The sequence below is a fragment of the Sceloporus occidentalis genome, unplaced genomic scaffold (assembly GCF_023333645.1).
Source record: "Sceloporus occidentalis isolate IW3139 unplaced genomic scaffold, rSceOcc1.0.p SCAF_1, whole genome shotgun sequence".
NCBI lineage: Eukaryota > Metazoa > Chordata > Lepidosauria > Squamata > Phrynosomatidae > Sceloporus > Sceloporus occidentalis.
In genome coordinates, this window is record NW_028316981.1 from 174,751,691 (window position 1) to 174,769,728 (window position 18,038).

The window sequence follows — 18,038 nt, forward strand, 5'->3', positions numbered from 1 at the left end:
GGCACACCACCCTCTCTCAGACTCAGGTGAAGGCAAGATTGGCATGTAGTGGTCCTCAACCTTTGGTCCTCTAGATTTTTTGGAGACTTCAACTCCCAAGAATTCCTGAAAAATGCGCAGACTGGACTGGGGACCTCTGGGAATGCAAGTCCAAAACATCCGGAGGCCCAAAGGTTTAAATATTTTAATCTAAATGTTTAAATATTAATGTTTATACACTTGATGGGGTGTCATATTGAGGAGGGAGCAAGCTTGTTTTCTGCTGCTCCAGAGAACAGGACCCGGATCCAATGGATGCCAGTTCCAGGAAAAGAGATTCCACCTCAACATTAGGAGGATCTTCTTGACAGTAAGGGCTGTTCGACAGTGGAACACACTCTAGTGGAGTCTCCTTCCTTGGAAGTCTTTAAGCAGAGGCTGGAGGCCATCTGTCAATGGGGATGCTTTGATTGAGAGTTCCTGCATGGCAGATTGAGAGTTCCTGCATGGCAGAATGGGGTTGGACTGGATGGCCCTTGGGGTCTCTTCCAACTCTAGGATTCTAGGATTCTAGATGGAGAACCCCTGCAAGAAACCTTGCCAGGCAAAAAAAAAAACCCAGGACAGGTTCCCGGAGTGGGAAAGGCAGCAGGGGCAGAGCAACCACCGGCCCCACCTCCACCCCCTCAATTGTGACGTCATGGGCCTTGTTGCAAGTGGGCAGGCGCTGAGTCCCCCGAGCCGCGGAGCGTCGCTGCAAAGGCTGCCCAGGAGGACAGAGAACCAGTGAACGAGGCGTCTGTCTGGGGGACCTGGGCTGCTGCTGCTGCTGCTGCTGCTGCGATGGCGGTGGGCAAGAGGCTGGCCCTCCGCTTGGCCTACGCGGCGGCGGGGACCCTGTCGGGGCTCTCGGTCTTCCTCGCCTGGAACCTGGCCCCTGCCTTTAGGCAGCCTTGCACCGCCGCCGCCGGAGGACTCTCTGGTAAGAAGCAGCAGAAGAAGACCCCTCTCCTTCTCTCCCTCCCTCTCTCTCGCTCCCAGGGAAGGAGACACGCGTCTCTGCCACTGCACGTCTGAAGGCAACACCCGTGTCTGTCTTAGTACGTCTGAAACAGGGTGGGTGAGTGGAGCAAGGGGGGCAGATGTCCTCATTGCCAAGGAGGACACAATGTAGGAGATGGGAGGGTGTTTTTGGGACTGGAAGCTTTGGGTCCCAATTTTTTTCTGGGGAGAAGAGGAATACCTATTATTACTAGTACTGGTCCCAATTTTGGGGGAGAAGAGGGGTACCAAGACATATAACAGCAACAACTATTACAACGACAGTAATGTTAATAATAACAATGGTAATGATAACAACAACAACACTTGTTGTTATCCCTACCATTGTTATTATTAACATCACTGTTGTTTTTATATCACTTGTTACCCCCCTTGTCCCCCCAAATGGGGACCAATAACAGTAATAATAATAATAATAGTAATAATAATAGCAATAATGATCGATGGTGATGCTGCTGTGGATGATGATGATGATGTAGGTAGTGTAAATCCCTGCTGCTTAGTCACACTCAAAATGGAGGGTTTTTTTAAATTCCTCCTGGGCAGAAGGTGGACCTGGAGGACCCGTTTGGTCAAAGGAGGACGTCCGGTCACTCTTGGTTGGAGGCGTATGGTGGTTGTTGTTGTGGGCCTCCAAGTTGTTTCAGACTTGTGGAGAGCCTATCATGGGTTTTCCTTGGCATGATTCGTTCAGGGCTTGCCATTGCTGCCTTCTGAAGCTGAGAGAGTGTGACTTGCCAAAGGCCACACAGTGGGCTTCCATGGCTGGCCAAGCAGGCATTGGCACCAAGCAGGGATGGCCATCTGTCAATGGGGATGCTTTGATTGAGAGTTCCTGCATGGCAGAATGGGGTTGGACTGGATGGCCCTTGGGGTCTCTTCCAACTCTATGATTCTATGACTCCAGTGTCATAGTCCCAACGCTCTAACCACTACAACATATTGGCTTGCTAAAAGGATACTGTTACTTACTACTGTTTATTGATACTGTAGTTGTTGTATACCTCCCAAGTCATTTCCCACTTGTGGCAACCCTAAGGCAAAGTTATCATGAGGTTTTCCAGGCAGGTTTCTTCAGAGGGACTTTGCCATTGCCATCCTCTGAGGCTGAGAGAGTGTGACTCTTTCACCCAGTGGGCTCTCATGGCCGAGCTGGGATTTGAACCCGTCCATAGTCCAACATTGAAATCATTACACCATTTGGCTCACGTTCACCATACAGCAAAATACAATAACATCCAAAATTCACAAAGCAGTTATACCTTTATTTGACCAACCAAAATCCACAGAAAATACACGATGCAGGCTTTCAAAGCTCCACTGGCTTCTTCATCAGGCAAAGGTGTTTTTAAAAACCATTTGTTGTTGTTGTTGTGTGCCTTCAAGTCATTGACGACTTAGGGCAACCCTAAGGCAAAGCTATCATGGGGTTTCCTTGGCAAGATTTGCTCAGGGGTTGCCTTTGCCGTCCTCTGAGGCTGAGAGAGTGTGACTTGCCCAAGGCCTTCATTTCCAACTTGAAGGCCAACCTGTCACAGGGTTTTCTTGTCAGTTTTCTTCAGAGCAGGTTTGCCATTGCCTTCCTCTGAGGCTGAGAGAGTGTGACTTGCCCAGGGTCACCCAGTGGGTTTACATGGCTGAGTCAGGATTCCAACCCTGGTCCCTAGAGTCATAGACAGACACTCAAACCACAAAAATCATACAGGAGGAAAATAGTATAAAATGATGATGTTAGTCACAGGCCTGCATTTTCTCAAGGTGTTGTTGTTGTGTTGTTCTGGGTTGAGACAGCGGCTGTCTCCTCCTTGCTCATCCCTTTGTCTCCAGGCCCAAGAGACCAGTTGGTTACTCTGCCATAGGTGATGCACAGGAGCTTGTTCATGGGTGAAACATTTAAAATATATATTCTCAAGCACTGTATCATTTGACTTGGGAATATTTCCCTTGCTTTGGATCTGTACTCAACAGTCGTAAAGGCTGGTTGAGAGGAGGGTACGTTTCACCTTGCCTTATAAAAAGGCTTCATAAGGAGTTTTAATGCGATGGTAGACTAAACTCCACAAAAGTAAGCCCTGCTGAGTTCAATGAAACTGACTCCCTAACAGTGGCATCACTAGGGTTGGTGTAACCTGTTGCGGTTAACTCATGGTATCACACACACACACATACCATTGACTTCCTCCATCCTGCACTGTACAGAACCCTTAGTCACGTTTTTCGTATTAATGTTACTCATAAATCGTAATTCCCATATATCTCTTCAGTGTTTTAAAGGGACACAGGTTATAGGTTATTTCAGCTGAAAGGCAGATGTTTGAGGAGCATAGTGTCATCCCACTTAAGGGTTTCACCTAGTGTGGTCCGCACCCCCACACTGCTGTAGTGATGCCACTGTTTCCTAATACGTTTGTAGTTCTGTAGCTTTATGGACTCACACACACAGGCCCTGCATTTTCATCCTCTTGCTCTAAAGGAGCTACACCATAGCCTTGCAAGCAGGTACCCAAATATATGTTTCTAGCCCACAGGATTTTTAAGAATAGTTATACAATAATGACAACAAGTATGCTGATTTTAGGTAATCTTTGCTGTCAGACCATTTTATGATTATCTGGTATGTGTTTGTGTGCTGTGTGCCTTCAAGTCATTTCCAACTTACGGCAACCCTAAGGCGAATCTATCACAGGGGATTCTTGGCAAGACTTGTTCAGAGGAGGTTTACCATTACCTTCTTCCTTAATTGGGAAATTCATTTCTCTGTATTTCCCTTCTGGAAGGGATTTTGAAGATGTCACAAGGGACCAGAATAGGCTTATTTACAATCTGGTCTCCATAGACTAGTTATTGTACATATTTCTTGTGTGTATCTTTCTATTCGCTTTAATGGACCAGGTTGTTACCAGCTACAGGCAAAGTCTCCCTTACCTGGAAATGTGAAATACTCCAAAATTCAAAATTGTCCACATGGGTGGCAGAGATAGTGATACCTTTGCTTTCTATTGGTTCTGTGTAGACAAACTTTGTTTCATGCACAAAATTATTTTAATTATTTTGTATAAAATTATCTTCAGGCTATGTGTATCAGGTGTATACGGAACATAAAATAATTTCATGTTTAGGTTTGGGTTCCATCTCCAAGATCTCTCATTATGTAAATGCAGACATTCCAAAATCCAAACAAGTCCATAATCCAAAACACTTCTGCTCTCAAGCATTTCAGATATGAGAGACTCAACCTGTACTACGCTTGTTTTATTATTATTCGCAGCACAAGTTCTCTGGGTAGTTTACAAACAAACACAACACTGTAGTGTAGTACAGGCAATAGTAACTATTAGAACTAAGAATATCCTTTAAAAACACAGATTTTTTTTTAATGGGAAGGCCTGGGATAAAAATGTTATTTAACCCTGGGGTGAATGGAATGTCTTTAACCTAGTACCATCCTTGGCACTAGGCATTCTTGTCTGTCAAAAATGGGGGGGGGGGGAATGGCCCCTCAAGTTTTTTGTGGGTTTTTCGGGTTATGTGGCCATGCTCTAGAAGAGTTTATTCCTACAAAACCCACAGAAAACTATGGATGCCGGCCATGTAAAGCCTTTGGCCCCTCAAGTGTTTTTGGACTGCACCTTCCATTATCCTTACCATTGAGCAAACTGGCAGGGGTTTCTGGGAGTAAAAGTTAAAAAATTCTAGGGGGCCTTCCCTGCCCTCTGTTTCATAACTGTGATGCCACCCCCCAAAAGACCTTCTGCCAGTGTTTCCCCCCGATTTTTCATCATTCTGACCAAAATATAAAGGGGGATGAGTGTTGTCTTCCTTGATAGTTTAATAAGTTCATTAAATTAGGTAAGAAAATCCAGAAGATGTAGTTGGAGCGTAGAAGTATTTTTCAGTTCCAGACTATAACCCTGTTAGAAAATTATTAAATTAGACAAGCAGCATTTTAAAGTAAATTGCATAGTCACATAAATAATTGACAGTCAACTCTGCAGGATTGATAACTTGGCTTATTTAGGGAAATGCAGTTGCAATTCAGTTACATATGGCTCTGCTTGACGCCGAGCCAAACTGTTGCTGGCTTAGCTGATACTATCTGACCCTAACTGGTAGCAGCTCTCTGGGGTTTTGTGTTGATAGTCTTTTCCAGTCCCTAAGGCCCCTATAAAGATAATTTCCAGGGCTTGAATTGGGAGAACTTTCTGTCTGCAAAGCATATTCTGTACTGTGGGGCTGTTGGTGTTTATGCTAGTGAGTGCATTTAGAGTACCTCCACAGTATGAACTATTTTTTTTTTCTGTACAGAAACTGGTTTCTGGTTCTGTCATGTTCTAAGATGGGGAATGTGTGACACTTGGAAGGTAGCTGTACTTCAATTCCCATCAACCACAGCCAACTTGACCAGGAGGCCATACCTCCCCTATCCTAAAAGAGGGGAGAACAAACCAGATCATCCCATGTCACTGGGCAGGCTGGCAGGTGCTCCTGGGTTTTGGAGTCCAACAACTTCTTGAGTGCCACACTTTAACCATCCCTTTTGTAAAGGTTCACTGCTGCCAGGAAGTGGTCTCAGTTTGCTGCTTAAAGTTGCCAAGAGAACCCTATAATAGGTTTCCCTCAAGGTTGCCATAAGTTGGAAACAACTTGAAGGCACACAACAGCAGCAACAAAGAGAAATGCCAAGCTTGATACCATCTTCTAGTGCAGTGCTTCTCAGGCTATCAGATGTGAGAAATCAGCAATTAATGTTTTTCTAGAGAGCCAGGGACCAGAATTAAAATTGTGACCATTGGGTGTAATTGTTTCTTTCTTTCCTGGAAACTGCACAAGGATTGGCACAGGTCTAGGGACCACCACTTTGAGAAGCAGTGTTCTAGTGGACTGTCTGGCTATGCTTTTGTATGTTTTGAAGCAGATGTGGGGAAGCTGAAACTCGCTGGCCATTGTTGGCCTGCAGCTGCCATTATTCCTCATTATTGACCATTTTAGGTAGAGGTGAAGGGTGTTGAAGTTCAATAACATCCGGAAGGCAAACTGGATGTACAGTAAGTAGCATGTCTTTGTCCACTTTATCCGAGGAATCCCCAGTCATGAAAAACTGGAAATATAGCAGAAATGGGGAAGTGGTATCTTTTTATTAAAGTATTTGTTTACTGACTCACAGTGTGCTTTGCTGTTGTGTTCCTTCAAGTCATTTCCGACTTATGGTAACCCTAAGGCGACCATATCACAGAATTTTCTTGGTGCAGCTGAGTTGGAAAAGCCAAGGGCTGTACTCCTCCAGACTTCAGACTAAAGGCTCATATGACTGAATACTGTATTCAGTATTATGCCTGCCTTTTCCTCCCTAAGGGGAAAAAATCAAGTATTTCTCAAATGTTTTTTCTATTTACTTTGTTCATTCACTTTAAGGATCATCTCCTATGTTTACAGCTAGGTCTATTCCATTTTCATTCATCCCCCCCCCCTTTTTTTTTTTTTTTTGGTCACTGTCCACTTTTACTGGCTCTATCTACTAGGAGAACTCAAATTCAGGGGCCTCAGTTCATTTGTGTGTCCCAAGTAGATTACACCCTTTGAAGCAATAGGATTTACATAAATGGTGACTTGCCAAATTTATATTGATTATCTGTGTGTTTATGTTGGTTCTCAAGTAGCCTGTTGACTTATGATGTCCTCATGAATTTCATAGGTTTTTCTAAGACGAGGAACACTCAGAGGTAGTTTCTCATTGCCTTTCTCCAAAATACAGCCTACAACACCTGGTATTCCCTGGCATTACACCATTCAAATACCAAGCAGGGCTGACCCAGCTTAGTGTTCAGGTTCAGACTGCATCTGATGCCTTCAGGGTATTTAGGCCTTTATATTCATTCATAAGTGAGATTAACAGTTGGATTTAGGCCACTGTAAATAGGATACAACAACAACAGCGACAAAAATAATTAAAAAATTATTTCTTACCTGACTCTCCTCAAAGCTCAAGGCAGGGAACAGCATAGATTAAAACACATAAAACATTTAAATACATTATGTTAAAACACATAAACAAAAATCATCCAGCATAAAATTAAAATATTCCATTTTAAAATACATAGTTTAAAATCAACAGAATGTTACTTGCATGTAGAAAACAAGATATAAGGGGAATAGATTTAATAACTTTATGCTTTTTTCCTAATACAACATACCAATTCTCTATCAGTAGGAAGAGATTTGTCAGGGCATGTGCCTTAATAGGTGCCCTCACCTAAAGTCTGAACTAGTGTAGCTCAGACAGATAAGAGCTAGGCTTTAGATGCCAATAAATACTTAGGATCTGTTCATGTACTCTCCAGCCCCACATGAACACCACAAAATATATAGTATATCGGAGGAGGATGTGTGCACAGCTTAATTTCTTGTCATTGATCTGACTCAAAATGTGGGATGGGAAGATTGGCCTGGTTCACAGAGAATGATAAAGCTAGTTGTGGTTTGTTGAATGGTGGCTTAGAATACTATACAGACCTGTGGCCACAGATAAACCATGGTTTGTTAAGCCAATCGTAAACCACAATTAGAAGTCATGTGGTTTTTTTTTGTTGTTGCTTGTAAAATCTGGCTTGTTTAAACCATTTCTGGACCTGCAACCCTGGTTTGTTTCTGCCTTGTTTTCCCCACCTGCCCACCTCAAAGTGGATCTGACAATATGGGTGGAAGGAAATGGACCAGAAATTAGGAAAACTTGTTTTGATTTGTTTACATGTTGAGTCTCACTTATTCAGAATTCTGAAATCCAGAATGTTTCAAAAACTAAAACTTTTTCAGGGTGCCTGAGATAGTGACACCTTTTGCTTTCTAATGGTTGAATATACGCAAACTTTGTTTCATGCACAAAATTATTAAAAATACTGTATTGTATAAAATTACTTTTAGACCATGTAGCATCTTTGAGACTAACTGAAAGAAAGAGGTTGGTAGCATGAGCTTTCATAGACTTAAGCCTTCTTCCTCAGATGCATGTTTGGAATGGAGAATCCAGAGGCAGAACTATATACTGTAAATTATTTGTGTGTGAGAATGTTGATTCAAGTAAAACCGTATGGGCATGGAGAAGACAAGTTCAGTTTTAGTGATGGTCATTGGTGACAAAGACAGGAGGAAGACTGTTGATTAAAGCCAAGGAGAATAGATAACCGTATGAATGAGTATTGGAATGTAGTGTTGGAAACAGAGATTTACCCTCTGGTGCAGGGACCGGCCTTTTTGTTCAGTGTAGAGTGCTGGAGGGCATTGTTGACATAGTATGGCATAAATCACATTGGAGAAAATGCATGTGAAAGTCTCTCTAATATTGTGGATGATGACATTAGGGCCTGTGATGATGTTTCCTGAATAGATGTGTGGGTAGAATTAGCATCTGGTTTGTGGCAAGGCTTTGTAGTGGTGTTCACACAAACATGCATCTGAGGAGGTAAACTCAAGTCTACAAAAGCTCATGCTACCCACTTCTTTATTTCAGTTAGTCTCAAAAGTGCTATACTAACTTTTCCATACTAACATGACTGTGTCTTTGAATTTCAGGCTATGTGTATAAGATATATACAAAACATAAATTAATTTTGTGTTTAGACTTAGGTCCTATCTTCAAGATATCTCATTATTTACATATATGTACATACAGATGTTAAAAAAAATTAAAAATCAAAATCTCAAACACTTCTGGTCCCAAGCATTTTGAATAAGAGATAAGAGAGACCAATCTGTATCTGCAAAATAGTTCCTGGCTAAAGCAACAATCCAAAATTAACAAAAACCATGGCTAGCGTGACAGCTATGTGTAGATCTCATATTTATACACAAGAGCCTACATTAATATAGGGTAGCTTAGTATCCATTGGTTACACAATCCCTATTCTCAATACTGATGTAGTAAAACCTATGTGGATCAATGGTCAATGTGCATGGCTCACAAGCCATTGTTAAATTGTAGTCTGTTATGCACACAAGCAGTGTGCAGTCACATGCTACTCTGTGTACTTAAATGCACTATTGCATGTGCAGTGCTCCCATGTGCACAATTCCACTTACGCTACCATCAATTAGATACAAGCATTGTATGTGTGTGTCCAAAAAAAATCACTGCATGTAGAGAGTAGCTTAAACCCACATATGCTACTAACAGGATGCCAGCTTCTCTGTGTTATACTGTCCATGGTAACATAAGGACATTTGGTTCATGTTTCATTACTTTATTTGGTTTCAAGCTAGGCAAATTAGCTGGCCCATCACCTTCTGCACCTCCTTCCAGTTCTGTTTAATTGTTTGGTGAATAACCTAGCTGCTAAATTTGTTAGAGGGGTGAGGGTTATGGAGGGAACTCTAGCTCAGTGCTGAAATGCATGGGTTAGATACGATTGCATGTCCAACGTTCAATCTATTGGGTTTTTTTGGGGGGGAGTGTTAGAGTAGGTGGTGTTTGGGAAGGATTTGGTACCTAGAGATGGAAAATACCTCTGACATAAAACCACTGGCCATCCATAGTTGACAAACTACAGAACAAGTCTGTGTCCTGACATTTGGATTGCGTTTTAAAAAGAGGTTCCATTGCATTCTCCCACCCCATGATTTTCCTCCCCTCCCTACAACTATGATTGATTATTCTTCATCTGCTGAGCAAGTGTAGTCCACCTTGGTTCCCTTCTGCAGACCATTAGGTTTTCCCTGAGCTGGTTCTTGTGTGGATTTTTCTGTCTTTGGCCAACACAAAACAGACACTCAAAGAATGACTTTGTTGTGGGCCAATGGTTTGAATTAGTAGACGATGGTTTACTGTGGTTATTACTTTAATCATTTGTAGGTACATTTCTTTTCTTTTATTGGACAAGTTGGCTTGTTGGAAGTAAAACAGTATTAAGAATGCCCATGGGCATGCTTTACTTGAATAATTTTAACGCTCCAACAGTTGCAGCTCTTAGAGCATCTTTCTTAAAATCTGCAAGAAATAACTTACAGCAAAGGCAGGTTCCACATGACCCTTAAGATACTGTTAAGCTGCAATTCCCAGCATCCCTAATCAGTATATCTAGCCTAACTGAAGAATGCTGAGTGTTGCAATCTAGTGTCATCTGGAGGGATGCATAATTTCTACCATTGACCTAGTAGTAGTAGCAGTAGCAGTAATAGTTAACTGCCCTTGAGTTGACCCCAACTCATGGAGACTCTGTTGATGAGACATCTCCAAGATCCCCCTCCTCCTCCACTGCTTTGGATAGGTCCTGCAAATTTACGCCTGTTATCTCCCTGCTTGATTCTAGCCATATTGCATGTTTTCTTCCTCTCTTTCTACCTTCCACCTTTCCTAGCATCATTGTCTTTTCTAATCTCACTATAAGTCCAAAGTACGAAAGTCTCAGTGTCATCATCTTGGCTTCCAGGGAGAGTTCAGGCTTTATCTGTTCAAAGATCCATTTGTTTGTCTTTTTGACTGTCCATGGTGTCCTCAGTACCGCATTTCAGATGAATTGATTTCCTTCCTATCTGCTTTCTTCACTGCCCAGTCCTCATGTCCACACATGGTGATGTACCATACAATGGTTTGTAATAATGCTTAATAATAATAATAATAATAATAATAATAATAATAATACAGGTCACCTTTTTCCCAGTTTCCTAGTTTGGAACTCTAGGTGGCTTACAAACTGTTAAAACAAACATTGGCCTGGTACAGACAGGCAGAAAGCACCGTCCTCGGGCCAAAACTAGGGTTCAGGAGTGCGCAGTGACCGCATGCTCCTGAATCCTAGTGCACAGTGGCGGTGCCATCATGGTGGCCTCCTGTCCACAGGGGAGCCGCCATGATGATACAAACACGGCGCAATGTCTTCATGTTGGGGTGCTACGCTTGCATCATCAACGAGCCACAGTGCGCCAATGGCACACTAATGGTGGTGGATGTGCGCGCCAAAAAGAACCCATCTTTAGCAGGTTCTTTTGGTGCAGAGGGCACCACATGGTTTGGTTGCTGCGGGCTCCCTCAGGAGCAAAAACAAGCAGCTCCAGTCCACACTTCTGGGGTGGTCTGTTGAGCCCCATTGTTAAAAATTGTCAGTCTGCAAAAGTTGGAATAATAAAAATGAGTAGCCACCTCAACAGATAAATCCAGCACATTATACAAGGCCTGTCTGCCTTGAAAAATCAGTTCTCAAAGGCTTGCCAGAATTAAAACGGGTTTTACCTGCTTGTGGAAAGATAGTAAGGAGGGTGAGCCAGCCTAGCCTCTTGGAGAGGGAGTTCCAGAGCTCAGGAACAGCCACTGGGAATGCCCTTTCCTGTGTTCCTGCCAAATGAACCTGCGTAGATGGTGGGATGGAGAATAGGGCCTCCCTAGAAGATCATAAAACACACTGAATATGTTTCTTCTTGTAGTTCCTGTGAGGATTGGGGGGGGGGGGAGTTCAAACTGGCAAAGCAGCTACAGGTGGGGAGGATGATGGTGGCATTTGGGTTCTTGTGGCCTCTTCTCTGTGAGATTAGTGTTCCTTTTAAAATGCAGGGGCAGGCAACTACACAAACACATATAGAGGCAGGAGTGATATGGCTCTCTAAATGATATTGGATTGCAACTCCCAGCAGCCTCGGCCAGCATTAGCCAATGGTGAAGGATGATGAGACTAACAGCCCAACATTTGGAAGAGACTACATTCTCCACAACTAGTCAAAGGGACATCAAAAGCCATAGTGGATATTTTTAGTGGAGGCTGTGAACATATTTACAGGAAGGCCCATCTTTCTTCCAGAATGGAAAGCAGAGAGATGGAGGTGGGATTTGCCTATGATATGAGAATTGGTGTTTAGATCTCTTTATTCAGTTGTGACTCCCTCACAGTTTTCAATTAAGTGCCCCACATTAGTAGCCAGTAGGACAGAAGCAATCAGTGCAGTCCAAGAGCAAATTTTCACAATCATGACACTTAAGAGGATTTTTTTGCTATATATAAGCCAGGCAGGTAGTACAGTTGATTGGATGAAGCAAGGCTTTGGATTAAATCTTTTCCTAGGCACTGTGTTTCTGAACAAGTGAAACAAAAGTGTGGTTTAGGGGATGAAGGACAGGAAGTGAGTGATTGTGCTGTGGCAAAGATGGGTTGAACCGCCTTCAAAGAAGTGGCCTAGTTGAGCTGTACTACACACTGAGGGAATTTATTTTGCATTAAAGAGCAATATCAGGAAGATCAAATACAGAATAGTCTGTTTCATCTAGTTCATAATTCCCAAACTTTGGTCCTCTAGGTGTTTTGGACTTCAGCTCCCACAAACCCCAGCCAGCTTGGCCAGCACTCAGGAATTCTGGGAGATGAAGTCCAAAACATCTGGAGGACCAAAATTTGGGAACCACTGATAGCCCAATATTTTCAGCTCCAACTGGCAGTGGTTCTCTTAAGGGCTAGTGTACATGATTAAGATACTCCTCATTCCAGTTGAATAGAATGTGACCCAGCCATATGATTCATAGGAGTCTGGACTTTTTTGTGGAATATGTATGTAAGACACTTCTTAAACTTAGCAGAAGTGAAGGCTTTATGGTTTTTACTGGCACATCCATGGAAATTCACAGAAATACACATTATAGCAGGGGTAGGCAACCTTTTTGAGCTGGGGGCCGGGTTGCTGTCCCTCAGACAGCTGGGGGGCCGAAGCCAATAAATAAATAAATAAATAAATAAATAAATAAATAAATAAAATAGGACAACACGGAGGACATGCGAAAAAATTTGATGATTTTTTAAAAAATGTAAATATAAATGCATGTTTCTTAGGCATGATCAAAATGGAGGACATTTGGGCCTCAGAAGCTGGCTGATATCAATATCACCATCATCATCACCACTATCATTGTTAAAGCAGAACTTTTAGCATTAAAAGCACCGAAAATACACAGAAATGCACTTTGGAAAGTCACACTGTCTCACCTTCGGAAAGACTGAGTGCATGTCTCAGAAACTGACTGATATCATCATCATCATCATTATCATCATCACTATCATTGTTAAAACAAAGCAGACCTGTACAAATGGAATGGAAATCCTCCTCCTCCTGCTGCTACTCTTCTTCTTCTTCCTCCTCCTCCTCCTCCTGCTCCTTCCTTCCTCCCTCCTCCTCCTTCCTCCTCCTCTTCCTCATTCCTCCTCCTTCCTTCCTTGCTTCCTCCCTCCTCCTCCTGCTCCTTCCTTCCTCCCTCCTCCTCCTCTTCCCCCACCCCCTTCCTTCCCTGCCCGCGGCTATCTGGCAGCCGCGGGAAGGGAGGCAAGGAGGAGGAGGACCCCCGCCCCCTTCCTGCCCTGCCTGTCCGCCGGCTGAGGGCCGCTTGCACAAGATGCCAATGGCCCCATGCCCTTGCACGAGAGGCCCGGTCCTGCCGCCGATTGCTGCTGCCACGGGGCCTTTGGCCTCTTGTGCAAATGGCCTTTGGCCCCGCGCCAGCGGCACTCGGCGGCAGGACCGGGCTCGGGCCGGTCCCAAGGCCTCGCGGGGCTGGATCCGGCCCGCGGGCCGGGGGTTGCCGACCCCTGCATTATAGAATGTATCTGACTAGCTGCTTCAAATGAACCATTGATGTGAATGTGTGAAAATCCATAGCAGTTTGCACATTCTGCAGCCACAGCTTAAACCATCCCCTCCCTCTACTGCCAATCCCAAGATTCCATAGGATGGAGTCAAAATAGAATTGTAGTGCTATAATTCTATAGTGTGAAATGGTCCCAGTGCCCTCTTGGTAAAGCCCTGTGTGAAATTGTCTTTTTGCTGTGCCTTGCTCACTTCTTCCAGTATCAACAGACTGCCTTTGGGCAGCTGAAGCTGTTATCCTAAGTTGGGCATCACCATGATTTCTAGCAGCCATGAAATTCCCAGTAGGAACATGCAGTGAGAATGATGGTCATTACGGGAAGAATGTGGGTGTGTCTGCACTGTTGAAATAATGCAGTTTGACACCACTTTAACTCCCATGGCTCCATCCTACAGAATCCTGGGATCTGTAGTTTTATGAGACACCAGCACTCTTTGGCAGAAAAGGCTAAAGACCTTGTAAAACTACAAGCTCCCTGATTTCATAGGATGGAGCTGTAGCACTTAAAGTGGTGTCAAACTGCATTATTTCTACATTGTAGATGCACGCTGGGTCAGAAATCTGAAGATGTCTCAAGAAGACTTTGAGATAGGTTCTTTTAAACTACAATTCCCGGAGTCCCCTGCAACAGTGCTTCTTGAGGTATCTGTTATGGAGTACTGACAGTTTTTTACCCCAATGTTCCAGGGACTAATACTATATTTGTGCCTATTGGGTACAGTTCTTCCATCCTTTCCTGGAAATTTGCCAGGGAGTGGCACCCAATGGCTCAGGGCTGATATCAGGCCATGGACCACCACATTGAGTACCACTATCCTAGGTGATTCTGAAATTTGTAGTTTACACAAAGGGACCTTTTGCAAGCTCTTATCTCTAGCAACCAGGGATTCTACATAACTGGTGATTTCTCAGAAAATATTGCTTCAAAGGAGAGCAGGCTGCTGGTATGTTGACAAAATCATCTTAAACACCACTTCTGAGATGATGAGTCAAGACTGCTTTTTAATGCTTTTCTGGATCTGAAAAAACAAGTTGGGTTTTGTTTTGCTTTTATTTTTCATTCTATTTTTTATTTAATTTTTTCATTAAAAAAAATTTAAGAGAAGAATCCAAAATGCTGGACTGGGTGTGGGTGAAGATGACCAGTGTCCTGAGCGTGGGCATCTGTGTGTCCATGCTGAGTTGCCAAGAAAACAAAGAGAACCCCAGTTCCTCCCTTGTACATCTTCTGCCTTCCTCTGGGATGTTGTTGATGTCACTTTCCTCATTCCAGCAAGCAGAGGAATGGAGGCAAGGGAAGGCAAGTGTTGTTCAAAACAACTGTATTGTGCAACAGCCCAGTTGACGCAGCCAAGAGTTTGTTTGTGCTGGATCTGGACCAAAGAGCTCAGGCTCTGCTAGATGACTTTCTCACAGTTGCTTCGTTTCAGTCAGGAGAGAAGAAGTATCTGCCTGTCCTGGACTCTCTGTAGGGGAAGCATTGCCTTCAACCAAAAGAGTGGTGTGACAGAGGAGGGATACTTGCACTACTTATCTTTAAGAAAAACCAAAGATCCACATTCCTTTCTTGAAATCAGCCTGGTGAGCTGTTGGATGTAACTGAGCTTACAGTTACATGCAGTAACTGATTTACTGCTACAGTGAGCCATATCCCTGAGTAGGGATGCACAGAACTAAGCAGTGCTTTTTGTGCTTGGTATGGAAAATACCAAAATATCTAATATCTGCTTTCCTTCATCCCACATTAATACTTTCCTTTCATTCTACTCAGTGTTTTTGATCCTGCGTGCAGCTGGAATGCAGCCCCTCTGAGACCCTTCTCAAATTGGAGTGTGACTCATGGGCCAAAATATATATTTCTCATTCTTTTTTTACACCATTAGTTGAAATGTGGGGCCATCCATCCCTAATACCTTCCCTGCTAGTGGCACTGAAACGCCAAGAATCTGATATCACATCTCTTCCAGTTCTGAGATTTGACCCAGATATGGCAGTTTTTCAGTTTTTGGGATTGTTGGGAGGGTGGAATGGGGCCTTTTTGCCCAAGTTTTTGGCTGATTTTTAACATTTTGGGAGTCCGGTTTGGAGCTTCTGGGGGCCCACAAATTACATGGATCTTCATGTGGCTTACAGGTTTCCCCACTTCTGGTTTACACCATAGGTTCCCACCCAGCAGTAACACTTTGAGTGTCAGTGGGCAAGGGAAGAACAGTTGTGGTTCATAAATCATTGAAGAAATGAACTTTGCACATGTTCTGGGGAGCATTATTCCTTGTTCCAGGGTTTAGTTTTGATGCCGAAGATCAGTTCACAAGATTCCAAGGCTGAGGCCTCATGGATCCTGGGGCAGCCTGAGGAGTTCTCCATCCCATTTTCATTTTCCCTGTACGAGTGAGATGCTGAAGAAATACTGTATTTTTATTGCTTGATAAAGACTGTGTTTCTGCTGGAGAACATACATCCACCAGAATACATTGATTTCTATGTCTTGTTACAAGAGCTTAGAAGGGATTTAACAGCTATGACTGCATTCTTAATTCTTAAAACAGAATCAGCTAGCCCAGGGGTAGGTAACCAGGTTTGGACTATTCAGTAATTCCCATCAGCCTATGCTGAAGAAGATCTGAAACATTTCTTACCTGTGAAGCTTTTTTAAGCAACATGAGAATATTGGCTTTCATAAATGAGGTTTCTGCTTTTCATGGGTTTGGAGGTGGGGGTGGGGGTGGGGGTGGGGGAATGCGGAGAATCCCATTGCCAGTCCAGTCAACTTTTAAAAGTGCCACAATATACTATAATTCCTAGGATTCCCTAGTACTGAGCCAGGACAGTTAAAGCAGTCTCAAACAGGATTATTTCTGCAGTGTGTTTTGGACCTATGATCCTATGATTATTGAAGCAGCTTTTCAGATTGATACATCTCATAAAGTTAACCTGACATAGTATTAACTAGGCCTGTGGAATCTGTGGCCCTCAAGAAGTTACTAGACTGCAGTTCCTATGATCCCTACCATTGACTGTGTTGGCTAGGGCTGATGGGAGCTGCAATCCAGGAATATCCAGCAAGCCACAGTTTTCCCACTCCAGACTTAAAGGTTAGTCTTGGGGGGAGGAGAAACATACTGAATTTGATTGCCCTGGATTTAAGGCATCAGAACATTTTCCTGAATACAGTCATCCCTCCTTATCCACAGATTTTTTTATCCATCGATTCAAGCTTCCATGGTTTGAAAATACAGTACTTCAAAAATATACAAATTCCCATTGGCAAACCTTGTTTTTGCCCTTTTTTATGAGGGGCACCATTTTACTATGCCATTATACTTACATGGGACTTGAGCATACACACATTTTGGAACCCATGGGGGGTATCCCCCAGCTGATACCAAGGGCCCACTGTATTTTTTTTCCAGTTCCAAAATTTCTAGAAAACCCACATCAGTGTGAACTGAAAATCTGTAAACCACAGCTAGTTTACCAGAAGACGTTTTTGAGCTGCAAAGCTGCCTTGACTCTGGAAAGAACTTGTTTAGACTTTGCAGAGTTTTCGTCTTCCTCCGACTTGTTTTCCCCTTTTTTTGCAGAGTCATGTTGGAGGCTTCCTTTCCTGTGGTTCCCTTGCTGTGTCATGTTTTTTTTCAAGTGCCCTGTCAGGTGGCCTTACCACAAGGAGCCTGCATTGGGTGCTGCTGAATCAGTTTCTGACATGTGAGGGCAAGTCTCTGACCGCACACTTCCTGCTTACAAAAGCAGACTAGGAATGGAGGGGTGACTTGGCATTTTTAGAATGCTGTCTGTTTTCCACGTTATCCAGATGTGTGCATTTCTGCTGCCAAGTCTCTGATGACTGAGATCTGCAAAAGAGGAAGTTTGGCCTTTCTTCTCCATTTGAGAAACACTTGTGGGTTCCCCCCCCCCCCCAGTCAAACTTGCTGACATGGTTTTGCTCTTGTTTTGTGCTTCACGTATAAGTGAGAGCCTTTCATAGAATCATAGAGTTGAAAGAGACCACAAGGACCATCCAGTCCAATTCCCTACCATACAGGAACTCTCAAGCAAAACATCCCTGACAGATGGACATCCAGCCTCTGTTTAAAGACCTTCACTACTTTCCGAGGGAGTATGTTTCACTGTCAAACCGCTCTTACTGTCAAGAAGTTTCTCCCAATGTTAAGTTGGAATCTCTTGTCATGTAGCTTGCATCCACTGTTCCGGGTCCTATTCTCTGGAGCAGCAGAAAACAAGCTTGCTCCAGCCTCAATATGACACCCCTTCAAATACTTATATAGGACTATCATAGCATCACGGTTAAGTCACTGCTATCTACCCTAGTGCTTTCCAGGCTATCTCATGTGGGGGGCTGTTGTTAAGCACCTTCAAAGTTGAT

General features: G+C 43.4%; 1 protein-coding gene across 1 annotated transcript in view; it reads left to right on the plus strand.

Annotated features, from left to right (window-relative positions):
- The first annotated feature begins 716 nt into the window (after window positions 1-716).
- The window catches only part of SLC48A1 (solute carrier family 48 member 1), a 29,807-nt gene continuing 12,485 nt past the window's right edge, over window positions 717-18,038 (plus strand). The window contains exon 1 of the mRNA XM_089482854.1: window positions 717-961. Within this exon, the coding sequence (XP_089338980.1) occupies window positions 823-961 (139 nt within the window). The 5' untranslated portion in view covers window positions 717-822. The remainder of the gene's footprint in view (window positions 962-18,038) is intronic.